At 41.0% G+C, this 26,790-nt stretch overlaps 1 gene segment (V, D, J or C); it reads right to left on the bottom strand.

The window, feature by feature from the left end:
• The window catches only part of LOC132709600 (immunoglobulin lambda-1 light chain-like), a 105,922-nt gene extending 92,581 nt beyond the window's left edge, over positions 1-13,341 (bottom strand). Inside the window, 2 exon segments of the V gene segment in view lie at positions 12,785-13,082; positions 13,248-13,341. Coding sequence covers positions 12,785-13,082; positions 13,248-13,293 — 344 coding nt within the window.
• Positions 13,342-26,790: the final 13,449 nt, after the last annotated feature.

The raw sequence follows: 26,790 nt of genomic DNA, 5'->3' as shown, positions 1-26,790 counted from the left end.
CCAGAGGTGAGAATTCTTCCTAAATTACCTGTCCACCATAAGAAGAAGACAGCCAAGAGCAGAGACCACTCCATGATGCAGAATTGAGCTGTTTGGGGAACTCAAATTGGGAGACTGCTTTAGTCCCTTTAAACCCCTCCCAAAATTGGAGTCCTCCCCTTTATGCAAATTCAGCTTGCATCTCATTAGTAGTTTTTTGATAAAAAGAATTTCACTTGGAAGGAAGAGATCAGGTTTCCTGTTCCTCTTTTTATCTCTTCTTTCGTTCATCTCCCTTGACCATGGTTATACTTAGGGCGGCAATGTTACAGTAGCTGGTTTTGTCTAGGATCCCCATCAACGTACTTTATCCTCAATTATATGATGAAGAGAGGACCTTTCTCAAGAGTCAATTCAGAATAGTTCAAGCTTCTGTTCAAGAAATAGACCCTATACCATTTTGGACAAATGGCTGTCTAGCCTCTTCTTAAACAACTCCAATGATGAAGCACCCATAAGTTCTGAAGGCAACTTCTGTTCCACTCATTTTATTAATTATTCTCACTGTTAGGAAATTGCTCCTTAATTCCAGATTGCTTCTCTCCTTGATTAGTTTCCATCCATTGTTTCTTGTCCTGCCTTCAGGTGCTTGGGAAACCAAGTTGACCCCCTCCCCTCTTCTTTGTGGCAGCCCCTCAATACTGTAATACTGCCATTATATCACCCTTAGTCCTTCTTTCTAGACTTGCCATACCCAATTCTTGCAACTGTTCTTCATATGGTTTAGTCTCCTCTTATTGCTCTTCTCTGCACTCTTCCCAAAGTCTCAACATCTTTTTTGTAACCACAGTTGCAGCTTTTGATAGAGCTCAGTTCTCCCACGTGATGAAACCTCTTTTGAGACAGATCCCATTGCCTTTTCTGATATGATTTTAAAAAGGGGAGTTTTATAAGGCTCAGAGAAGCGTACATGCGCAATCACATCTCACGGTTTAAAATAAAGTGATATCTAGTGGTTAAGATGACAGACTAGGAATGAAGAGATCCGTTCAGCTTCAGCCACAGTTTCCTTCCCGTGAGAAATATCAATTTTCAAATTTTAATCACAAGGGGGGAAAAAACAGCACTAAGACGATACTGTGTGCAATACTTTTCATTGCAACTGTGATGAAGATGGAGAATTTATTCCTGTTATTCTCTGTTTTATTTAAAAATGAACCAGAACCAGGTCTTTAAGCTTATTCAGAAAGAAACGGGTCTGTTCTTAAGTATTAACTGTGTCAGTATTTCCCAGGCCAGGCTGATGGCTCGTTCAGGGGAAAAAGGAAGTGTTTGTAAGAAAGCACAACGGGAGGTTTTTGTCTCACTTCTGCATGTGAGTGTATCACTGTGGATACCCACTGCCGTAATTACCACCACAATAGTAATCAGCCTCATCATCAGCCTGGAGGTTTCCAATGGTTAAATAGGCTGCATTGGCAGAGCTGTCTATGGTCCCCGAGAACCTGCCATTGTTGTTGTTGTCATAGAGAAGGAATTTGGGTCTCTCTCCAGCCTTCTGTTGGTACCAAGACATGTCAGAGCTGCCCACTCGGCTGTCTTGGCTCATGGTACAGGAGATCTTTGCTGGTTGTCCCCGTTGAAATGATTGTGTTGTGGGTTGAGTCAAGGTGAACTGTGAGTTGGCTCCTGAAAATAAAATTAAAGCAATGGAAGAGAATGAAGATAGACATGCTATAGAACCATTCTTGGCGTATCTTTCGAAGAGGTGCTCTGATTTAAATCCAGACACCCCTGAACTTCGATGGTTTGGAAGGCATGGAAGTCATGGCTTTGTTATCAGGATCAAACCACAGTTCTAGCTTGAAGCTGATGCTTTCCAAACCATCAGATAAATCCAGAGGTGAGAATTCTTCCTAAATTACCTGTCCACCATAAGAAGAAGACAGCCAAGAGCAGAGACCACTCCATGATGCAGAATTGAGCTGTTTGGGAAACTCAAATTGGGAGACTGCTTTAGTCCCTTTAAACCCCTCCCAAATTGGAGTCCTCCCCTTTATGCAAATTCAACTTGCATCTCATTAGTAGTTTTTGATAAAAAGAATTTCACTTGGAAGGAAGAGATCAGGTTTCCTGTTCCTCTTTTTATCTCTTCTTTCGTTCATCTCCCTTGACTAGGGTTATACTTAGGGCGGCCATGTTACAGTAGCTGGTTTGGTCTAGGATCCCCATCAACGTACTTTATCCTCAATTATATGATGAAGAGAGGACCTTTCTCAAGAGTCAATTCAGAATAGTTCAAGCTTCTGTTCAAGCAATAGACCCTATACCATTTTGGACAAATGGCTGTCCAGGCTCTTCTTAAACAACTCCAGTGATGAAGTACCCATAGCTCCTGAAGGCAACTTCTGTTCCACTCATTTATTAATTATTCTCACTGTTAGGAAATTACTCCTTAATTCCAGATTGCTTCTCTCCTTGATTAGTTTCCATCCATTGTTTCTTGTCCTGCCTTCAGGTGCTTGGGAAACCAAGTTGACCCCCTCCCCTCTTCTTTGTGGCAGCCCCTCAAATACTGGAATACTGCCATTATGTCACCCTTAGTCCTTCTTTCTAGACTTGCCATACCCAATTCTTGCAACTGTTCTTCATATGGTTTAGTCTCCTCTTATTGCTCTTCTCTGAACTCTTCCCAAAGTCTCAACATCTTTTTTTGTAACCACAGTTGCAGCTTTTGATAGAGCTCAGTTCCCCCACGTGACCAAACCTCTTTTGAGACAGATCCCATTGCCTTTTCTGATATGATTTTAAAAAGGGGAGTTTTATAAGGCTCAGAGAAGCGTACATGCACAATCACATCTCACGGTTTAAAATAAAGTGATATCTAGCGGTTAAGATGACAGTCTAGGAATGAAGAGATCCGTTCAGCTTCAGCCACAGTTTCCTTCCCGTGAGAAATATCAATTTTCAAATTTTAATCACAAGGGGGGGAAAAAACAGCACTGTGTGCAATCCTTTTCATTGCAACTGTGATGAAGATGGAGAATTTATTCCTGTTATTCTCTATTTTATTTAAAAATGAAACCAGAACCAGGTCTGAGCGCATCCCAGATTTGGATGCATATGGAGGAGCATGGTCACGAGTTCAACTTCCAAGAGACTGAAGTCGTTGCCCTTGACGAAACAAAAGGAGGGCGCTTCTTGAAAGAAGCCTGGTTTTCTAAGAACAACTCCCTCAATAGACGTATTGACATACCACCTGCATATCAGGCTTTATGGCACCAGGAAATACTTAAGGAGGACCGGTCACTAAGACTGAATGGAGATCGGGGACAAATTTCCTCCTTTAGGCATGGAGAGTGGCCCAATGAAGATGTGACAGAGAGCAAGAGAGTAGGTTAGGGAAACAGCAGAATGAGGAAGATAGGGGGGGTAAGGAAGAACAACGCAGACCCATCACAAGATCATGGGCAAAACGAATGGGTTTAGAGGAGGCAACATGTATGCCTAAACGGGAAAGGCATAACAATGAGGGAGAAGGAGCCGGGAGAAATACCTTCAAAGCAATGCCTGATAACCCTGCGTTACCCCCCAGGGAGAGAAAGAGGCAACACACAATGCGGAAAGGAGGCAGGGGGAAGTGCATCGTCATCTGTTAGCATGACTAAGGCAGAAAAAAAGTTAATTACAGGGGGAACGCAAGGGTGTGGGCCTGTTACGCGCGCAATGACTAAACTGATCAGCGTCACATAAAAGCAAGCAGCTACTCAATGGGAATTTTACACTCTGACGAAGTCGGTAGGGGCCGATGAAAGCTTAGCACAAGTTTTAAAATAAATTTTTTTTAAACTTTTAAACGTTCCGGAGATCGTGATGTCTATTGCCTCTTCTATAACTATACCTGGAACTCGCATTTTTAGGACAATTCTATATATCTATATCTATATCTATATATACATAAGATATGGGTGTGGCCTACTGATGAAAGCAAACGAGCTAGAAATGGATCTATTTAGGTCTCCCACCTAGCAGTTAGAGCTTGCTAGCTGTTCGAAAAGAAAAAAGCCCAGAACCGAGTAGATGTGATTCTACTGAGCTGGAGCTACAAAAAAACCTTGGTTACGTAGGGAAAACCTGGCTAGAAGAAAAACATATGGAATAAATCTCCTGTAATTTGCGGTATCTCCCAGTCAAACAAAACATCCTACTAAGTTTTGCAATAGATGAATTATTCGGAAAAGGTGCTGAATGAAACAGCATATAAGAAAATATCTTTCTGGGTGTGGCACTAGTATGATCTTTCTCAATGGGGCGCTCCCCAGGGAGATTTAACAGCTTCCTCCCCCACCCCAACAATCTATAGGCAACATGGTGTGCTTGCAGACATGTAGACCATGCAACCAGAAAAACAATTTCAGGTGTTCTCTTCAGTTGTAAGAGGTGGGTGGCCAAGCAGAGCAAGAAGAAGCAAAACTGGGCAGGAGGAAGTTACAGTGATACCACTGCCTTATGGTTCTGCTCCATAATCTGAGACATGTTGCAGACATGTAGACGTTGTGGAGCAATTAGATGGACTCAAATGGGAAGCAGAATGCACGGAAAGCAATATTTTCCTGCCTAAGGTGCATAATTGCCATTAGGCATCAATTCAAAAGTAGAGAAGTTCTCCTACATTCCCTCAAGATGATTCCCATGTCAAGAAACGTCTGGTTGAGTCTGTGAAAGTGTGAAGGGAGGGGAGAATCATGGGAAGATGACAGGTCTTGGAGGTCAGGAATCCATAAAGTAGACCTCACCCCAGAGAGATTCTTGGCTTGGCATTTTTTCCCCTCTTGGAACAGGGAGATCTTCCTTGTTGGGGACAGTTGAGCTTCTCCAAGCCAACCAGAAGGTTGAATGTCTCAGAAGGAGGTTTTTGTTGCACTTCCCCCTTAGATTGTATCACTGTGCACTGATTACTGTCCCACACCTGACAGTAATATACTGCCTCGTCCTGTGCTTGGGCTCTGGAGAGGCTTAAGGTGGCCGTATTACCAGAGTTGGTGCCAGAGAATCGGTCTGAGATCCCTGTGGGTCTCTGGTTATCATTGTATATAATCAGAACAGGAGGATCTCCAGGCTTCTGCTGGTACCAGTGGACATTCTTCCTTCCAATGTTGTTTGCTGAACAAGTGATCCTTTCATTCTGTCCCAGGGAGACAGATACGGATGCCGGCTGGGTCAGGACATACTGGCCAAAGGATCCTATGCAAAGAAACAAACAAATAAATAATATCTTGTGCAAGAGAACATTTCCACTTGATGAAACATCTATCCAACGATCTCTCTTCTTTTACAGCACCTGAGGAGTTGACCAGCAACGAGAGAAGGAAGGAAGCCCAGAACATGATGGGAAATCTGATGCACTTTCCTCCTGAAGGCAAAAAAGTCAACTGCTTCAACACTTGTGCCTTCCCTTTTATATACGTCACACGTCTTGTGACTAACCTTCAGATGCAAAGCATTGGCTTTGAAATAGTTGGTGTAGTAGTAGAAGAGCCATGAGGATGCGGTGGTTATTGTAGGCTGACTCTGTCGACAGCCAGGAGTTCAATCCTGATTGGCTCAAGGTTGATTCAACCTTCCATCCTTCCAAGGTCGATAAAATGAGGACCCAGATTGTTAGGGGCAAGAGGCTGACTCTGTAAACTGCTTAGAGTGGGCTGTAAAACACTATGAAGCGGTATAACAAGTCTAGGCTCTATTCTACTATGTTCTGTGTTCTGTGTTCTGTGTTCTGTGTTCTGTGTTCTGTGTTCTGTGTTCTGTGTTCTGTGTTCTGTGTTCTGTGTTCTGTGTTCTGTGTTCTACGTTCTACGTTCTACGTTCTATGTTCTATTCTGTACCAGTGGTGACACAATGATTAGAATGCAGTATTGCAGACTAATTCTGCCCCACTGCCAGGAGTTCGATCCTGACTGGCTCAAGGTTGACTCAGCCTTCCATCCTTCAGAGATCGGTAAAACAAAGACCCAGATTGTTGGGGACAATAGGTTGACTCTGTAAACTGCTTAGAGAGGGCTGTAAAGCACTGTGAAGCGGTGTATAAGTCTAAGTGCCACTGCTATTAAGAATGGTTAGAATACAATATTGCAGACTAACTCTGCCCACTGCCAAGAGTTCGATCCAAAGCACACATGGACGCTGAATGGCCCCTTCCTGGGGCTGGGGAATAAATAGAGGGAAAGGTGAGTGGTTGCCGTAGGAGACAACAGTTCATATTTCTGGAGATTTTGCTCATTGCGTTTCATGCCACAAAGACTGCTTAATTTAAAGAACTTAATTTGCAGCTTAAAGAATTTAATTTGCAGCCTTTCGGCTGGGAGCTCACGGTTTTGCAATTATCACAAGGAACTGATAAGGTCTGTTGCTGCAGTTAATTCCTTGCAGGACTCTTGCTTGGACTTTTCGGTGGGTGAATGCCATTCAGACAATGACAATGCCATTCAGATAATAATTCACAAGAGGTAAATAAAGAGTGTGTGTGTGTTTGTGAGTCTGGAGTCTAGAGTCAGGAGTCTGTTTCTTGTTTCTGCTAAGGCTGGCTGTCAGAACAGTTAGTTAATGAGTAGTGCCTCCTTTTCATACTAAGAGGTTTTGTCTCACTTCCTCCTTTGCCTGTTTCACTGTGGCCAGTGATAGATGCCATCCCACCATAAGAGACAATGGTAGATTGCCTCATCCTCAGCCTGGGCCCTGGCAATGCTTAACACAGCTGTGTTCCCAGACACCGAGCCTGAATATCGCTCTGAGATTCCTGCTGGCCTGGTACCTCCACTGTAAATAATGAGCTTAGGTGTCTTGCCCGGTTGTTGTTGAAACCATTGCTGAAGTTTGGCATCCATATTATCTCCCCTGCAAGTGATCTGAATATCTTGTCCCAGAGGCACGGAGGTAGATTGGGGCTGGTTCACCGAGGGAGAACCTGTAGAGAGAAAGAGGTGATTGATGAACCAAGCAAGGTTCCATTGGAGGAGAACGAGATCTTCTTTTGCCGTACCTGAGCAAAAGTTGAATACCACGAAGGAGAGTGATAACCAGATCATTATGGGCATTCAAACCCCCCCCCCACAACTTCCTAAAGCTCAGAATCTCCTTTAGTTCAGACTTTCTCTTTCCCTCTTAAACCTTGTGGGACCTCTGATCCAAGCTCATATTCAAATCATTTCCCCCTTAAAAAGCACCACCTCCTCTTCACGCCTTCATTCTTGCAGACGCTACCAAATAAAGCGAGGGTCCCAATTCTTTATCAAGATTTGAGAGGAGGAGCTTACAGTTGACCAGATGTTGCTAAAATGCGTTTCCAAAGCTTGTCCCAATTTGTCGTCCAGGTGGGGGTTCTACTTCAGACATACCTGAAGGGTGCTATAAGTACAGGCAGTACATGGGCCCTATCCCGTTGTGCTCCCAACTGAGACCCAATGGTTTTTGTTACAAAATGCATATCTTTGGAAATTTGGTGAGGAGGAAGGGAAGGAGGAGAAGAAGGAGGAGGAGGAGGAATAGAATAGAATTTTATTGGCCAAGTGTGATTGGATACACAAGGAATTTGTCTTGGTGCATATGCTCTCGGTGTACATAAAAGAAGAGATATGTTCATCAAGAATCATAAAGTACAACACTTAATGATAGTCATAGGGTACAAATAAGCAATCAAATCATATTAGGAATATGAGAAGGAATATGAGGAGAAGAAGGAGCAGCAGGAGGAGGAGGAGATGGTAAAGGAAGAGAAGGAGGAGGAGGAGGAGGAGGAGGAGGAAGAGGAGAAAGAGAAATAATAACTGAGGTGGAGGAAGAAGAAGAAAAAGAAGAGGAGGAGGAGGAGGACCTAAGAACTAATGTATCATTTTGGCATTCATTATATTTATTCATAGCTCTTTTGGTTTCCTCTGGGTTGAAGACTTCCAAAAGAAGCAGGTGTTAGAACTTCACAGACTGTTGAATAGATATGGTTGACCAGGATTCCTTATTTAAGACCCAGGGTTGCAACGGCACTGGATCTCATTAGTTTGAGAGGTGTGCCCTCTGGTGTCTACATTCATCATGGCTATTACTTAATCTGCACCCCAGGCCAATATTGATCAACGCCAGGCGTCCTTCTACTAAGTTGATTCAGCTCAAGGTAACCTAGCAGGTTGCCTTTGATCTCCTCCAGCATGTTTCAGGAGTGGTGACAGATGTTTAGTTGGGTGCATTTCTAGGAAGGTGGCACCCTCTGCGGTCAAGTCCTGTAACCATAACTGGGTGACACTTTCTCCCATACAAAATATATCTCAGAGAAAGGTGACCCCAGCCCCAAATTTTTGCAGGGTTCCTTCTTTCCTCCTCAGAGCAAAGCAGGTTCTTTTAATGTCCTTCGATCAGAGAAGGACCAACCCAACCTTTGAGCAACTCTCTGCTATTCAAAAGAAGAAGAAGGTTTTTGTCTCAGTTCCCCATTAGATTGTATCACTGTGGAACACCTTTCCACTGCTATACCACATGTAACAGTAATAATCAGCCTCGTCTTCAGCCTGAAGGTTGGTGATAGTTAAGTAGCCATTGTTGCCTGACCGGGTTCCCGTGAATCGGTCTGGGATCCCTTCTCCTCTGCTGCAGCCATCACAATGAACAAAGCGAGGAGCTTCCCCAGATCTCTGCTGAAGCCAGTAAATATAGTTTGGAGAGCTGCTGATGGCACAGGATATTTTAATTGTCCCTCCTAGAGATCCAGACTGGGAGACCGACTGAGTCAAGGTGGGCTGTGAAGTGACACCTTTACAAAGAGGGGGGAAAAGGAGGAAAAAATGAAGATTTGTTACATTATCAGGGCCTCCAAAAATCCCAGAACCATCCTTTGGATGGACCATATTGGATTTTATATTGTGCAAACTGCAGAGTTTTTATTGGACAGTTTAAGAAGAGGTCCCACACATACTTACATGAGAAATAACTGAGAAGGGAAAGGAAAACCAGTGTCCAGGCCATGGTGCTTTCCTTCAAAAGGTCTCCCTTCCTAAAACCAAGGAATATCTACCTGGGATCCTTCTGCCTTTTTACTTAAATCCTCCTAGAATTGAAGAAAGATCCATGCAAATATAGACGCACTGATTGGCTTTCTTTGAATTGATTTTGACCAATGAGCAGAGGAGACATTTGCATGAAGGGAAGGGTTAAGGAGATGCCTTTATTTAGGTTTTAAGTCATAACTAGGAAAATTAGGAGAAAGGCATTCACAAAAGATGAACGCAGGATGGGGATTTGAGGAGGACTAGTTTTACCAGAAGACAAATTGATGCAATTCCAGACAAGAAGGAGAAACTGTATAAAGGAATACTTTGCAACTCTACAGGTAGTTACGGTAGACTGCAATGACATGGGAATCTCCCTCAAAAGTGTATCTGGACATAAAAAACTCTCCAGAATTGTCCCAAATCCTTCTCCGCACAATACCTCGGATGTCACAAACTGATTATAAAATCTGTTTTTTTTTTCCTTTCTTGATATCTGCATGAGGTATTTTGCAGCTGGTAAAATTGCTCAGTCTGTTGCACAGAGGACAGTTTCAGGAGTGTTTGGCTGGGTGCATTTCTAGGACGGTGGCACCCTCTGCTGTCAAGTCCTGTAACCATAACTGGGTGACACTTTCTTCTATTCCAAATAAGTTTCAGAGCAAGGTGATATGGGAAACATCTTGAGATGTTTCCATCAGAAGTGAATTGCTATGGATTATAGAGTCAGAGGGTGGGCTACCTCCAACCTTTGTCGTTATTTCATATGGTGCTTTACCTGATTTCCACAGTGCCTTGTGAGAAGTCAGTTTGGGGTCATTGTGGAGGCAGAGAAGAGGAGAGGAACGGAAGGGCTGAATCAGGAGAACCTATCACAGATGTGCATGAGGAGAATTTATCGTACAAATTTTTGATTAAAAAAAAATCTATTTCTCCACTTCTTTTAGTTTGTTCAGAGGCTAAACACAATTTTCAACTGCAAAATGTCAACGTAGGGAATGAATGCAGAGGCTTACTACACAAGTGAGAACTGCAATGTATGTGCTTGTATATTAATATTTGTTTATGCTCATCATAAACTTGTATATTAATATTTGTTTATGCTCATCATTCCATTCTTGTGACCAGAAGAGTGAAGATGTTTTTCTTGTATTTTAGTTGCCTTCTTCTGAAAGATGGATCTCTGGGTCAATCGCCGCCTGGAAATAACAGTTTTCAACAGTTTTCAATGCACGTTAATTAAACCCTGAGTCCACTGAGTCCACTAGGAGAAGAGCGGGATATAAATTGAATTGAATAAATAAACACAAGAAAGAGCAATGTAACCTTTGTGCAACTCTGTGTTCTGTGAAGGAAGAAGGTTTTTTTGTCTCAGTTCCCCTTTAGATTGTCTCACTGTGGAACTCTGCACCACTGATATACCACATGTTACAGTAATAATTGGCCTCGTCTTCAGCCTGAAGGTTAGTGATGGTTAAGTAGCCGTTGTTGCCTGATCGGGTTCCCGTGAATCGGTCTGGGATCCCTTCCCCCCTGTTGCTGCAGCCATCACAGTGCACAAAGCGAGGAGCTTCCCCAGATTTCTGCTGAAACCAGTAAATACGGTTTGAACTGCTGCTGATGGCACAGGATATTTTAATTGTCTCTCCTGGAGATCCAGACTGGGAGTCAGGCTGAGTTAAGGTGGGCTGTGAAGTGACGCCTTTACAAAATGGGGGGAAAAAAGAAGAAATAATAAAGACCTGTAATATTATGTGGGTCTCCAAAAATCCCAGAACCATCCTTTGGATGGACCATATGGGATTTTATATTGCACAAATTAGAGAGTTTTTATTGGACAGTTTAAGAAGAGGTCCCACACACACTTACGTGAGAAATAAGTAAGAAGTGAAAGGAAAACCAGTGTCCAGGCCATGGTGCTTTCCTTCGAACAGTCTCCCTTCCTAATACCAAGGAATATCTACTTGGGATCCTTCTGCCTTCTTTCTTAAGTCTTTCTAGAACTGAAGAAAGATCCATGCAAATATAAGTACATTGATTGGCTTTCATTGAATTGATTTGACCAATGAGCAGAGGAGACATTTGTATAAAGGGAAGGGTTAAGGAGATGTCTTTATTTATGTTTCAGCTCATAATGTGGAAAATTTAGGAGAAAGGCTTTCACAAAATATGAAGTAAGAAAGGGGATTTGAGGAGGACTAGTTTTACCAGAAGACAAACTGATGTGTCTACTATGCAATTCCAGACAAGAAGGAGAAACTGTATAAAGGAATCCTTTGCAACTCTAGAGGAAGTTACGGTAGACTGCAATGACATGGGAATCTCCCTCAAAAGTGTATCTGGACATAAAAAACTCTCCAGAGTTGTCCCAAATCCTCCTCCATACAACACCTCAAATGTCACAAACTGATTATAAAATCTGTTTCTTTTTCCTTTCTTGACATCTGCATGAGGGATTTTGCCGCTGGGGAAATTGCTTGGTCTGTTGCACAGAGGAGAGTTTCAGGAGTGTTTGGCTGGGTGCATTTCTAGGAAGGTGGCACCCTCTGCTGTCAAGTCCTGTAACCATAACTGGGTGACACTTTCTCCCATACAAAATATATCTCAGAGAAAGGTGATCCCAGCCTCAAACTTTTGCAGGGTTCCTTCTTTCCTCCTCAGAGCAAAGCAGATTCTTTTAATGTCCTTCATCCTTGGTTGAGTTGGGTCACCTTGTTGTCCAGAGAAGCTTATGCAATCAATAAAGCCAGGGAGAGATGTTTTCTGTTCAGAAAGAAATTCTCAGTAACAGCATTTAAATTATATTTAGCATAAATTGGCCACAGACAAAGTTTCCAAGATTGTGTTATTACACCAAATTCAACATAATATCCCCATTTTTTCCCCAACTTTTGGAATTCCTGTGACATATGACTCTTGATCGGGCTTAACAAAAAAGGTGGACAAAGTCACAAAAACAAATATTTGGTTACTTTTTTTTGGGCCAATTCAACATCACCAATTTCCTCTGTTTTCACAACTACTAGCATCACATACCTAATTCCACATTGGCAGAAAGATGGATCTTTCTATGCTTCCATAAACGAAAATTAAAGCAAGAAAATAGAAGGAAAGGTTAATGACCCTTCTGATCACAGTGATATGGGAAACATCTTGAGATGTTTCCATCAGAATGAATTGCTATGGATTATAGGGTCTGAGGGTAGGCTACTTCCAACCTTTGGCGTTGTTTCATATGGTGCTTTACCTGATTTCCACAGTGCCTTGTGAGAAGTCAGTTTGGAGCATTCTCTCTGGGGTCATTGTGGAGGCAGGGAAGAGGAGAGGGACGGGAGGGCTGAATCAGGAGAACCTATCACCGATGTGCATGAGGAGAATTTATCGTAGAACTTTTTGATTAAAAAAATCTATTTCTCCACTTCTTTTGGTTTGTTAGTAGGCTAAACACAATTTTCAACTGCAAAATGTCAACGTAGGGAATGAACGCATGGCTTACTACACAAGTAGGAACCATAATGTATGTCCTTCTATATTATACTCATCATTTCATTCTTGCGCCCAGAAGAATGAAGATGTTTTTCTTGTGTTTCTATATTTTAGTTGCCTTCTTCTGCAAGATGGATCTCTCTTTTTATCTCTGCTTGGCAGCAACAGCTTGCAGTGCACTTTCATTCCATCATAGAAAAGCCAACGCAACCTTTGAGCAACTCCATGTTCTGTGAAGGACGAAGGTTTTTGTCTCAGTTCCCCATTAGATTGTATCACTGTGGAACACGTTTCCACTGCTATACCACATGTGACAGTAATAATCAGCCTCGTCTTCAGTCTGAAGGTTGGTGACGGTTAAGTAGCCGTTGTTGCCTGACCGGGTTGCCGTGAATCGGTCTGGGATCCCTTCTCCTCTGCTGCTGCAGGTATCACAGTGCACAAAGCGAGGGGCTTCCCCAGATCTCTGTTGAATCCAGACAATGTAGTTTGGAGAGCTGCTGATGGCACAGGATATTTTAATTGTCCCTCCTAGAGATCCAGACTGGGAGGCTGGCTGAGTCAAGGTGGGCTGTGACATGATGCCTTTACGAAGTGAGGAAAACAGAGGAAACGATAAAGAATTGTTATATTATCTGGGCCTCCAAAAATCCCAGAACCATCCTTTGGATGGACCATATAGGATTTTATATTGTGGAAATTAGAGAGTTTTTATTACACAGTTTAAGAAGAGGTTCTCTACCTACTTACATGAGAAATAACTGAGGAATGAAAAGAAAACCAGTGTCCAGGCCATGGTGCTTTCCTTCAAAAGGTCTCCCTTCCTAAAACCAAGGAATATCTACTTGGGATCCTTCTGCCTTCTTTCTTAAGTCTTTCTAGAAGTGAAGAAAGATCCATGCAAATATAGACGCACTGATTGGCTTTCTTTGAATTGATTTTGACCAATGAGCAGAGGAGACATTTGCATGAAGGGAAGGGTTAAGGAGATGCCTTTATTTAGGTTTTAAGTCATAACTAGGAAAATTAGGAGAAAGGCATTCACAAAAGATGAACGCAGGATGGGGATTTGAGGAGGACTAGTTTTACCAGACGACAAACTGATGCAATTCCAGACAAGAAGGAGAAACTGTATAAAGGAATACTTTGCAACTCTAGAGGAAGTTAGACTGCAATGACGTGGGAATCTCCCTCAAAAGTGTATCTGGACATAAAAAACTCTCCAGAATTGTCCCAAATCCTTCTCCACAGAATACCTCGGATGTCACAAACTGATTATAAAATCTGTTTTTTTCCCCTTTCTTGACATCTGCATGAGGTATTTTGCAGCTGGTAAAATTGCTCAGTCTGTTGCACAGAGGACAGTTTCAGGAGTGTTTGGCTGGGTGCATTTCTAGGAAGGTGGCACCCTCTGCTGTCAAGTCCTGTAACCATAACTGGGTGACACTTTCTTCTATTCCAAATAAGTTTCAGAGCAAGGTGCCCTAGCCTCAAATGTCTTCACGGTTCCTTCACTTTCTCTCAGAGCAACGCCGGTTACTTTTTTTTTTTTTTTTAAGTTGATTTATATGCCGCCCTTCTCCGGAGACTCAGGGTGGCTTACAATGTGTTAAGCAATAGCCTTCATACTTTTGTATATTTATACAAAGTCAGCTTATTGCCCCCACAAACTGGGTCCTCAATTTACCTACCTTAGAAAGGATGGAAGGCTGAGTCAACCTTGAGCCTGGCAAGATTCGAACTTACTAATTGCAGACAGCTGGAGTTAAATTACAATGCATTAGTCTGCTGAGCTATCCAGGCTCCTCTATTGTCCCTTCACACTTGGTTGATTCAAATCGTCTTGATGCTGAGGGAAGATTATGCAATCATGCATGGTAGAAAAGTAGGGAAGGACAGCACATAACTTTCCTGTGACTTTGGTGATGATCCATGATGGGAACTCTCTTGCCTTGGAATTGGAATAAGGGAGTTCAGAGTCATTGCCTGGGGTGATTGACACAATGCTAAGGAGACGTCTTTAAGAAAACAGAGAGTTGAAGTATGGGTGGTCATGCATGCAAGATCTAACCTTATGGGAGGTTTTTGATGAAGCGTCTCATTGACTTTGCTCACTGTGTCTCCCTGCAAAACAATAATAGTCCCCTTCATCCTTTCCCTGAACACTGCTGATGGTTAAGAAAGCAGTTTTCTTGGGGGTGTTTGTAGAGGCAGAGAAATGACCAGAAGATCCAGGGCCAAATTTTGTCTCTCGGGAGGTTGTATTATAATTCAGGAGAAACCTGGGTCTTTCTCCTCCCTTTTGCTGGTATCAGTTGAAGCCACTGAAATGATATCCACTGCTAACATTGCAGGAGAGTTTTACTGGTTTTCCAAGAGATGCCGAGAGGGCCGATTCCTGAGTCAAGGTGAATTGACACATTGCAGCTGAAAGTAAAAAAATCAATATTAAAAATCCTTCAAAGATGGAAACTGAAGCAAAGAAAATTGCACAGAGTGATAAAACAGCCAAGGTGTTTGATTTCACCTGGAGAATAAGAGAAGAGGAGAAGCAGAAGAGTCCAGACCATGATGGAGAAAATGAAGGGGAGCAAAGTCCAACTTAGTTGTAATCCAAAGCCAAGGAGTTTAGTGGCTCTCACTTCCTGATTCTCCCTTAAGTTCTGTACTGAAAGTGCATGTAAATATCTACCTGCCTCATTGGCCAGAAGGAGTGAAGAAAACAGTATTTAATGAAACTCCAAGAGATCAACCTTCTACCCAAAATACGCATATAAGCTCTGTGAATAAATCCATAAGTAAAAGAAGTTGAGTGTGCCAACCACTCAATGTTCTTTTCTTGACTTTGGAATGTTCTTCAAACTCACATGTATGAAAGGAGTCAGGACAAATTCTACTGGATTGCTCCGGACAGAAAATTTCCCCTGTGGCAAAAAGGCAACTAACATTGAGTTTTCATTTTAAGAAAGGTCACACTCCCTGCTTTTTATTTACTTCTCTGCATCCCGTGGCATTTTGAAACAGGACTTGGTGTTCTGGAACCCAACGGGAACATTCCCTTACCTTTGTGTCTGTCAGATGTAAATGCCTTATTCTCCAATGTGTAAATAATGTATATATGGAACATCAGAGGTTAACTTATTCTTTGGACTCTAATGTATTCATAACTTACCACTCCCATTCCTAGCTCCACCCCTTGTATATATAAGGAGCCACCCTCACCATTCTCGTTGCTTCTACCTTGAATATTCAGTGAATATAGAATGCCTATCATAATTAAAAAGAAATATATTTAAAGCTCTAACTCCTATTATCTTTATTGAGTCTGATCCTGAAAATATTGCAACAATCTGGTAGCAGAGGATGGTTAATTGACTCAATAAGTAATTAAAAATGTCCAAGAAAGATAGGCCCAACACCAGGGCCTACAGCAAAGAAATAGAAACTGATCAAGAGATGATCAACGAATCCACCAATGCGATTTCGAGAGAATCCGAAGAATACACCACTGAAGAAGAAGAACTAATGAGTGAAAATAATGACCAGAAAGAAATCGAAATAGAAAATAACGAACTCAGGTCAGAGATATTAAAGATACTAAAAAGCCAAAAGAATGATGAAAGTCTCATCGCGGACCTCCAGGAGATGCTGAAGAACAGCGGAGCAGCGAGAGAGAAAAACGTCATTAAAGAAAAACCCAAAGATCAAAAAACCGTAAGTGAGATGACTACTGAGAAAATAGTTGTTAAAAAGAAAAGATGTGATCCCGCGCGAAATTTTGAATGGCAGCCATCTTGGTTTCAACGAACTTCAAAAGAGAATGGAGCAGAGCCAATCAAAACGCTCAGTTCAAAATTTCTGGCGCGAAAAACACTATCAGACGAAGAAAGTGAGAAAGAAGTCTCAAACTCTTCAGATGATCCAAAATCAGAAAGTGAAGACGATTTAACAAAATCTCAAGTAAAATCAGCAATGAAAACACTTTTTGCTGCTTTTGGGCCAAGACTGAAAATTACCAAGACATCTACGAAGAAGCAAGAAATCAAACCGGCGACTCAAGACCTGCACGCTCCCATCCTGACTTCGAAAGCGACGACGCCCGAGCCCAGAGAGCCATGCCGATTTCGCCCTACACCACAGACAAGATCGAATACCAACGCACACAAAAAGAAGAAAAGAACCGTCGCCACCACCAGAACCCCAAAAACCGAGCCAGAGACCGACTCATCTGAGGAGGAGCGGATCGAGAGAGCTGAAAGGGAGAGAACCTTCCACGACGCCACCAAAGAAGAAATGAGCAACGCGCATGTGCGAAACTACGTAGACGACCCAGAAGGACTTGAACTGGCCAGAGAACCGCGCAGACTCATTGCAAGCATCCCAATGCCGTTCTGTAATTTCCTGCACTTGAGAGATCACGGACTGCCCCAGGTTGTAAGTAATGGACAGAATAATGTAGGTAACTTACCCAGTGACTTCCCAAAACTTAGAATTGATGGCATTAATTTACAAGAGTGGTATCAACAGCTTCAGGTTATTTTCATGAAAGAAAATTTACTATTCTTTATAACTAGCCCTCCAAGAAGACCTTGGACTTTAAAAATAGATTGTTTACATCATAGAGCATTTTTCATAATAATATCTAGCGTGTCTCCTGCAATGTATCATAGCATCAAACCAAACCTAACTGTATCAGAAATAATTCAATGCATGTTTAATCTATTTCACAGCGATAGCGTAGCTACAACCACAAGAATGTCTAAGGATTTCTTTTCCTCTAGAGTAAAACCAGGGGTTTCTATAAGTGAGCATTTGATAAATCTAAACAAAATAAGAGCTGAGCTACAATTGAGGGGGGAAGTGATTTCAGATAAAACAATGAAAAGTGTTATTATCAATTCACTTGATCCATCATGGGATAGCTTTATGTCACACTTAGATACCATTAATTTGGGATATTTATCCATAGAAAGTCTATCTAACAAATTGATAGCAGAAGACAATTCAAGAAAAAATCGATCCAGTAACCAAACAGACCACAAACCTTTTAGGAAAGTAGTCTTTCAAGATAAACATAATGAGGCCTTTAGATGCTACAATTGTGGATCCAGAGAACATAGTAGAAGAGACTGTCCCAAAGTCTCAAGGGAGAGACATAGGCCAGAATATAGGAGCAAATATAATTACAGACAATCTTCCACAGATAGACACAAATATAGAAGTCCACCAAATTACAAAGAAGGTAGAGGGGGTAGAGAAAATTCAAAAGAGAGGAAATCTGGGTCACTGAATGGGCTAAATAAACAAGACAGCACCAGAACACAGCAGGATGAGAATAACAATTGGCTTATTGATTCTGGTGCAACAAATCACACCACCAACAACAAAAGTATATTATCTTCATTTATAGAAGATAAGTTTGTGATAAAGGTAGCTAATCAAGAAAAGGTTCAAGTACTAGGCAAAGGAAATGTGACCTTGCCTGGTCTAGGGAAAATAGAGGGGGTATTATTAATCCCAGAAATACCTCACAACATACTAAGTGCCATAAAATTAAGCAGAGAATCTGATATCAATATAGTTTTCTCAAAAGGGAAAGCAACTATAGAAAAGAACAAAACAAATGTAGGTACTGTAATGATAAAAGGAGGTCTACCCTATCTGATAACTAAAGAAAGATGTTTACATAACATTGATTCAAATATGGAAGATTGTATTGAAGCAGATGATGAAAATGTCAGTAACAGTGACAATGATGAGTGTAGAATAACTCATGATCACAAAAATACATACAAGGAAAAGAAACCAAAAATAGGTAAACCAATTCATGATGAGTGTGCTCACATCTTACACAGGAAGTTAGGACATGCAAGCTTTCCTGTAGTACAAAAAATGACTGAACACGCAGAAGGTGTCAAAATAAAAAATTGTGAAAATTATTTGGAATGCTCAGTATGTAAATCCACCAAACTAAAAACCAGTCCCAGACCAAAAAAATCTAACAGATCAACTAACAATATTTTTGATTTGGTACATATGGACTTAGTTGGTCCATTAAGTCCCTCAATTACCTATAGAAAACGTTACTTCCTAACAATAGTGGATGACTACAGCCGATATGGTTTTGTTTACACATTAAAGCACAAGGATGAAACATTTCAGAAATTTAAGGAATTCTACAAACGTATAGAAACACAACATAATATCAGAATAAAGCAAATTATGACAGATAGGGGATGTGAGTTCATGTCTAAAGAATTCTCCCAATGGTTAAAGGATAGAGGAATGTTACATTTCACGTCCAATCCTTTTTCTGCATTTCAAAATGGAGTTGCAGAGAGGAAAAATTCCACACTACAAACCATGATTAGGTGCACATTAGAGGATGCTGGTTTAGGCAAACAATTTTGGTCAGAGGCATTACATTATTCGAATTACACTCAAAATAGAACCTGGTCCAGTATTGTGAATAAGACACCATATGAGGTGATGTACAATAGAAAACCCAAATTATCACACATGCACATATTTGGAGTCACTGCAGACGTACACATACCTAAACAATTGAGGAGAAAGGGAGAAAACGTATCCAGGAGATTAAGATTCATGGGATACGAAACTGGAACCAAAGGGTACAGATTTATTGATAGTAATAACAAATTTATAGTATCCAGAACAGCTGTGTTCCATGAACAGGCCAATTGGTCAAAATTGCACCTTAATGAAATATTTCCTAATAAATGTAAAGATACGATATCTTGCGAGGAAGGAACAACAGAAAATCAAAATATTAACAAAAGTAAGAACAAAACCAAAACTTGGATTAATAGTCAGCATAAAATAAAGACAGACACATTAACAAAAAAGGAAGCTAGATATTTGCATGATAACCATAGCAAGCCTGAAAGAACTATTAGAAACAATAGAAACCAAATACCAAATAAATACAAAGATTACATAATGCATATGAATGGAGAACAAATAACACCTAATACATATGAAGAAGTATTGAAACTTCCACATGAAGAAAGAGAAAAATGGGAACTAGCTATGGAAAAAGAGATGGAAAGTTTACAAGGATTAAATGTATTCACACCTGCGATCGCACCTAAGGATAAAACAATTATAGGTACCAGGTGGATTTATAAAATTAAGAACTTAGAAGGAGGCAATACCTTATACAAGGCTAGACTAGTTGCACAAGGCTATGCACAAAAATATCCAGAAGACTATACTGATACATATTCACCCACAGTGAGAACAGAGAGTGTCAAAACAGCCCTTGTAGTAGCATCTGCACTCAATCTGGACGTATTCCAATATGACATACAGACCGCATACTTACATGCAAAATTAGATAAGGAAATATATGTAAGAGCACCACACAGTCAATACACTAATAAGAACGAAATTTGGTTATTAAATAAGAGTCTGTACGGATTAAAGCAATCCGGCAAAAGATGGTACGATTGCTTGGTAAAAGTACTTAAGACCATGGATTTCAACGCCACCACTGCTGATAATTGTTTCTTTGTAAAAAAGAGTAATGATCATATTGAATTTGTATTAATTTACGTGGACGATATTTTATACATTGGAAAGCATAAAGAGAGCAGGGAAATCTTTGTAAATAAGTTAAATGAACACTTCTCACTGAAATCTCTGGGTAAAGTGAATAAATACCTTGGTGTGCAAATTAACAAAACTAAAAGGGGATTCAAACTTACACAGAAAGATAAAATCATCGAACTCCTAAACAAATGTAACTTAAATAATGCCAAAACCTGTGACACCCCTATGCAAACTGATTTTCTTAGAAACACTGATGAATCTTCCCCTGAGTTTAAAGACAACACATTTTACAGATCAGTTATAGGTTCACTCCTTTATATATCTAATTGGACTAGGCCAGATATTGCATTACCTCTCAATCTATTGTCAAGATATGTTAGTAAACCAACCTTGTATCATTGGGAAGCTGTCAAAAGAATTCTAAGATATCTGAAGGGTACATTAGATTTTTGTTTAATGTTGGAACCCAATAATGACAGAGAACCAAAAATTACTTGTTATGCTGATGCAGATTGGGCTGGTGATACATCATGCAGAAAGAGTACTTCTGGTTATGTTTTTCTATTGAATGATTGTCCAGTTTACTGGTATACTGGTAAACAAGAACTAGTAGCCACTTCTACTACAGAAGCGGAATATGTTTGTTTGTCCAAGGCTGCAAATAACCTTGTATGGTTCAATGATCTGATCACTGATGTTTGGAAGAAACCCACTTTACCATTTATTATGCATGAAGACAATAAAGCGGCCATTGAAATATCCAGATCCGATGCAATTGGACAAAGGTCCAGGCATATTGATATAAAGTTTAAGCATGTGAGACAACTGTCTCAAGACGGATTCATTAAAGCAATACATTGCGATACTTCTGAACAATTAGCTGACATATTAACAAAACCCTTACCTTCTAAACAACACAAATATTTAACTTCTAAATTATATGTATTATATTGTCCTGAATCAGAATGTAATTGGTGTTGTGTAACGAACCGGCATTTAGAGGGGGATTTGTCAGATGTAAATGCCTTATTCTCCAATGTGTAAATAATGTATATATGGAACATCAGAGGTTAACTTATTCTTTGGACTCTAATGTATTCATAACTTACCACTCCCATTCCTAGCTCCACCCCTTGTATATATAAGGAGCCACCCTCACCATTCTCGTTGCTTCTACCTTGAATATTCAGTGAATATAGAATGCCTATCATAATTAAAAAGAAATATATTTAAAGCTCTAACTCCTATTATCTTTATTGAGTCTGATCCTGAAAATATTGCAACAGTGTCCTTCCATTTCCAATTTCATTTACTCCAATGGTACCCAGAAGACCGGAGCTGGTCTGTCCCATTCAACATCATCAATATCCTCTGTTTCCTATTTTTGTGTGTGTAATAGCATCACTAACATAATTCCTCATTGGCAGAATCATAGATCCTCCAATGCTTCCATGAGGAAATCATGAAACAAGAAAATGTAAGGAAAAGTCAACAATCCTTCTGGGCACAGTGGTACTAGAAATATGTTGAGGTGTTTCCACCAGATGTGAATTTCTGTGAGTAATAGAGTTCATGGATGTGCTACCTCAAACCTTTGGCCTCATTTCATGGGGTGCTTTACCTGATTTCCAACTTTCCTTGGGAGAAATTAATTTGGACCCTTTGGGTGTTTGTGGATGCAGTCAAGAAGAAACAGACACTGGGGAAGGGAAGGGCAGAGTCGGGAGAAACCTACCTCATATGTGCAAGAGGAAAATTCAACTTAGAACATCTAAATTAATATGTCTATTTCTGCCACTTCGGTATTTTCACCAGAAAAATGTCAACATGGGGAATGAAATCAATGGATTACTAAACAAACGAGTACTATAATGTATGTGAGTATATACTAAAATTTCTCTACACTAGTTGTTTTAATCTTGTGACTAAAAGAGCGAAGGATTTTTTTCTTGTGTTTGTGCCTTATAGTTGGATTCTTCTTCTGCAAGATGGAGCTCTGGTTTACTCTCTGCCTGGAATAGATCACACGCAGTGCCTTTTCTTTCGATCAGAGAAGGACCAACCCAACCTTTGAGCAACTCTCTGCTATTCAAAAGAAGAAGAAGGTTTTTGTCTCAGTTCCCCATTAGATTGTCTCACTGTGGAACACTCCACCACTGCTATACCACCTGTAACAGTAATAATCAGCCTCGTCTTCAGCCTGAAGGTTGGTGATGGTTAAGTAGCCGTTGTAGCCTGATCGGGTTGCCGTGAATCGGTCTGGGATCCCTTCTCCTCTCCTGCCGCCATTACATTGCACAAAGCGAGGGGCTTCCCCAGATCTCTGCTGAAGCCAGAAAATGGTGTCTGGATCGCTACTAGTGGCACAGGAGAGTTTAATTGTCCCTCCTAGAGATCCAGACTGGGAGGGAGGCTGAGTCAAGGTGGGCTGTGACAGGATGCCTTTACAAAGTGAGGAAAACAGAGGAAACAATAAAGAATTGTTATATTATCTGGGCCTCCAAAAATCCCAGAACCATCCTTTGGATGGACCATATAGGATTTTATATTGTGGAAATTAGAGAGTTTTCATTACACAGTTTAAGAAGAGGTTCTCCACCTACTTACATGAGAAGTAACTGAGGAGTGAAAAGAAAACCAGTGTCCAGGCCATGGTGCTTTCCTTCAAAAGGTCTCCCTTCCTAAAACCAAGGACTATCTACTTGGGATCCTTCTGCCTTCTTTCTTAAGTCTTTCTAGAACTGAAGAAAGATCCATGCAAATATAGACGCACTGATTGGCTTTCTTTGTATTGATTTTGACCAATGAGCAGAGGAAACATTTGCATGAAGGGAAGGGTTAAGGGGAGGCCTTTATTTAGGTTTGAAGTCATAATGTAGGAAAATTAGGAAGAAGGCATTAACAAAAGATGAACACAGGATGGGGATTTGAGGAGGACTAGTTTTACCAGAAGACAAAGTGCCTACTAAAGGCACTTTACCAGTGCCTACTATGCAATTCCAGACAAGAAGGAGAAACTGTATAATGGAACACTTTGCAACTCGAGAGGAAGTTACGGTAGACTGCAATGACATGGGAATCTCCCTCAAAAGAGTATCTGGACATAAAAAACTCTCCAGAATTGTCCTGAATCCTTCTCTACACAATACCTCGGATTTCACAAACTGATTATAAAATCTGTTTTTTTTTCCTTTCTTGACATCTGCATAAAGTATTTTGCAGCTGGTAAAATTGCTCAGTCTGTTGCACAGAGGACAGTTTCAGGAGTGTTTGGCTGGGTGCATTTCTAGGAAGGTGGCACCCTCTGCTGTCAAGTCCTGTAACCATAACTGGGTGACACTTTCTTCTATTCCAAATAAATTTCAGAGCAAGGTGCCCTAGCCTCAAATGTCTTCAAGGTTCCTTCACTTTCTCTCACAGCAATGCCGGTTCCTTTTTTTTTTTTAATTTGATTTATATGCCACCTTTCTTTGGATACTCAGGGCGGCTTACAATGCGTTAAGCAATAGCCTTCATACTTTTGTATATTTTTACAAAGTCAGCTTATTGCCCCCACAAACTGGGTCCTCAATTTACCTACCTTAGAAAGGATGGAAGGCTGAGTCAACCTTGAGCCTAGCAAGATAAGAACTTACTAATTGCAGACAGCTGGAGTTAAATTACAATGCATTAGTCTGCTGAGCTATCCAGGCCCCTCTATTGTCCCTTGACACTTGGTTGATTCAAATTGTCTTGTGCTGAGAGAAGATTATGCAGTCATGTACGGTAGAAAAGTAGGGGAGGACAGCACATAACTTTCCTTTGGTGATGATCCATGATGGGAACTCTCTTGCCTTGGAATTGGAATAAGGGAGTTCAGAGTCATTGCCTGGGGTGATTGACACAATGCTAAGGAGACGTCTTTAAGAAAACAGAGAGTTGAAGTATGGGTGGTCATGCATGCAAGATCTAACCTTATGGGAGGTTTTTGATGAAGCGTCTCATTGACTTTGCTCACTGTGTCTCCCTGCAAAACAATAATAGTCCCCTTCATCCTTTCCCTGAACACTGCTCATGGTTAAGAAAGCAGTTTTCTCGGGGGTGTTTGTAGAGGTAGAGAAATGACCAGAAGATCCAGGGCCAAATTTTGTCTTTTGGGAGGTTGTATTATAATACAGGAGAAACCTGGGTCTTTCTCCTTTTAGAACTTTTTGATTAAAAAAAAATCTATTTCTCCACTTCTTTTGGTTTGTTCGTAGGCAAAACACAATTTTCAGCTGCAAAATGTCAACGTAGGGAATGAACGCATGGCTTACTACACAAGTGGGAACTATAATGTATGTCCTTGTATATTATACTCATCATTTCATTCTTGCGTCCAGAAGAGTGAAGATGTTTTTCTTGTGTTTCTATATTTTAGTTGCCTTCTTCTGCAAGATGGATCTCTCTTTTTATCTCTGCTTGGCAGCAACAGCTTGCAGTGCACTTTCATTCCATCATAGAAAAGCCAACGCAACCTTTGAGCAACTCCATGTTCTGTGAAGGAAGAAGGTTTTTGTCTCAGTTCCCCATTAGATTGTATCACTGTGGAACTGTACCACATTTCCACTGCTATACCACATGCAACAGTAATAATCAGCTTCGTCTTCAGCTTGAAGGTTGGTGATAGTTAAGAAGCCGTTGTGGCCTGACCGGGTTGCCGTGAATCGGTCCGGGATCCCTTCTCCTCTGCTGCTGCTGCCATCATAGTGCACAAAGCGAGGGGCTTCCCCAGATCTCTGTTGAATCCAGCCAACGTAGTATGGATTGCTGCTAATGGCACAGGAGAGTTTAATTGTCCCTCCTAGAGATCCAGACTGGGAGGCAGGCTGAGTCAAGGTGGGCTGTGAAGTGGCGCCTTTACAATATCAGGAAAAAAGAGGAAACAATAAAGAATTGTTATATTATCTGGGCCTCCAAAAATCCCACAGCCATCCTTTGGATGGACCATATAGGATTTTATATTGTGGAAATTAGAGAGTTTTCATTACACAGTTTAAGAAGAGGTTCTCCACCTACTTACATGAGAAGTAACTGAGGAGTGAAAAGAAAACCAGTGTCCAGGCCATGGTGCTTTCCTTCAAAAGGTCTCCCTTCCTAAAACCAAGGAATATCTACTTGGGATCCTTCTGCCTTCTTTCTTAAGTCTTTCTAGAACTGAAGAAAGATCCATGCAAATATAGACGCACTGATTGGCTTTCTTTGTATTGATTATGACCAATGAGCAGAGGAAACATTTGCATGAAGGGAAGGGTTAAGGGGAGGCCTTTATTTAGGTTTGAAGTCATAATGTAGGAAAATTAGGAAGAAGGCATTAACAAAAGATGAACACAGGATGGGGATTTGAGGAGGACTAGTTTTACCAGAAGACAAAGTGCCTACTAAAGGCACTTTACCAGTGCCTACTATGCAATTCCAGACAAGAAGGAGAAACTGTATAATGGAACACTTTGCAACTCGAGAGGAAGTTACGGTAGACTGCAATGACATGGGAATCTCCCTCAAAAGAGTATCTGGACATAAAAAACTCTCCAGAATTGTCCTGAATCCTTCTCTACACAATACCTCGGATTTCACAAACTGATTATAAAATCTGTTTTTTTTTCCTTTCTTGACATCTGCATAAAGTATTTTGCAGCTGGTAAAATTGCTCAGTCTGTTGCACAGAGGACAGTTTCAGGAGTGTTTGGCTGGGTGCATTTCTAGGAAGGTGGCACCCTCTGCTGTCAAGTCCTGTAACCATAACTGGGTGACACTTTCTTCTATTCCAAATAAATTTCAGAGCAAGGTACCCTAGCCTCAAATGTCTTCATGGTTCCTTCACTTTCTCTCAGAGCAACGACGGTTCCTTTTTTTTTTTTTTTTAATTTGATTTATATGCCGCCCTTCTCCGGAGACTCAGGGTGGCTTACAATGCGTTAAGCAATAGCCTTCATACTTTTGTATATTTTTACAAAGTCAGCTTATTGCCCCCACAAACTGGGTCCTCATTTCACCTACCTTAGAAAGGATGGAAGGCTGAGTCAACCCTGAGCCTGGCAAGATTCAAACTTAGTAATTGCAGACAGCTGGAGTTAAATTACAATGCATTAGTCTGCTGAGCTATCCAGGCCCCTCTATTGTCCCTTCATTCTTGGTTGATTCAAATCGTCTTGATGCTGAGAGAAGATTATGCAATCATGCATGGTAGAAAAGTAGGGGAGGAAAGCACATAACTTTCCTGTGACTTTGGTGATGATCTATGATGGGAACTCTCTTGCCTTGGAATTGGAATAAGGGAGTTCAGAGTCATTGCCTGGGGTGATTGACACAATGCTAAGGAGACGTCTTTAAGAAAACAGAGAGTTGAAGTATGGGTGGTCATGCATGCAAGATCTAACCTTATGGGAGGTTTATGATGAAGCGTCTCATTGACTTTGCTCACTGTGTCTCCCAGCAACACAATAATAGTCCCCTTCATCCTTTCCCTGAACACTGCTGATGGTTAAGAAAGCAGTTTTCTTGGGGGTGTTTGTAGAGGCAGAGAAATGACCAGAAGATCCAGGGCCAAATTTTGTCTCTCGGGAGGTTGTATTATAATTCAGGAGAAACCTGGGTCTTTCTCCTCCCTTTTGCTGGTACCAGTTGAAGCCACTGAAATGATATCCACTGCTAACATTGCAGGAGAGTTTTACTGGTTCTCCAAGAGATGCCGAGAGGGCCG

This window comes from Pantherophis guttatus, chromosome 17, assembly GCF_059756535.1.
Source record: "Pantherophis guttatus breed Tessera chromosome 17, ASM5975653v1, whole genome shotgun sequence".
NCBI lineage: Eukaryota > Metazoa > Chordata > Lepidosauria > Squamata > Colubridae > Pantherophis > Pantherophis guttatus.
This window is presented reverse-complemented; position numbering and strand designations above follow the sequence as displayed.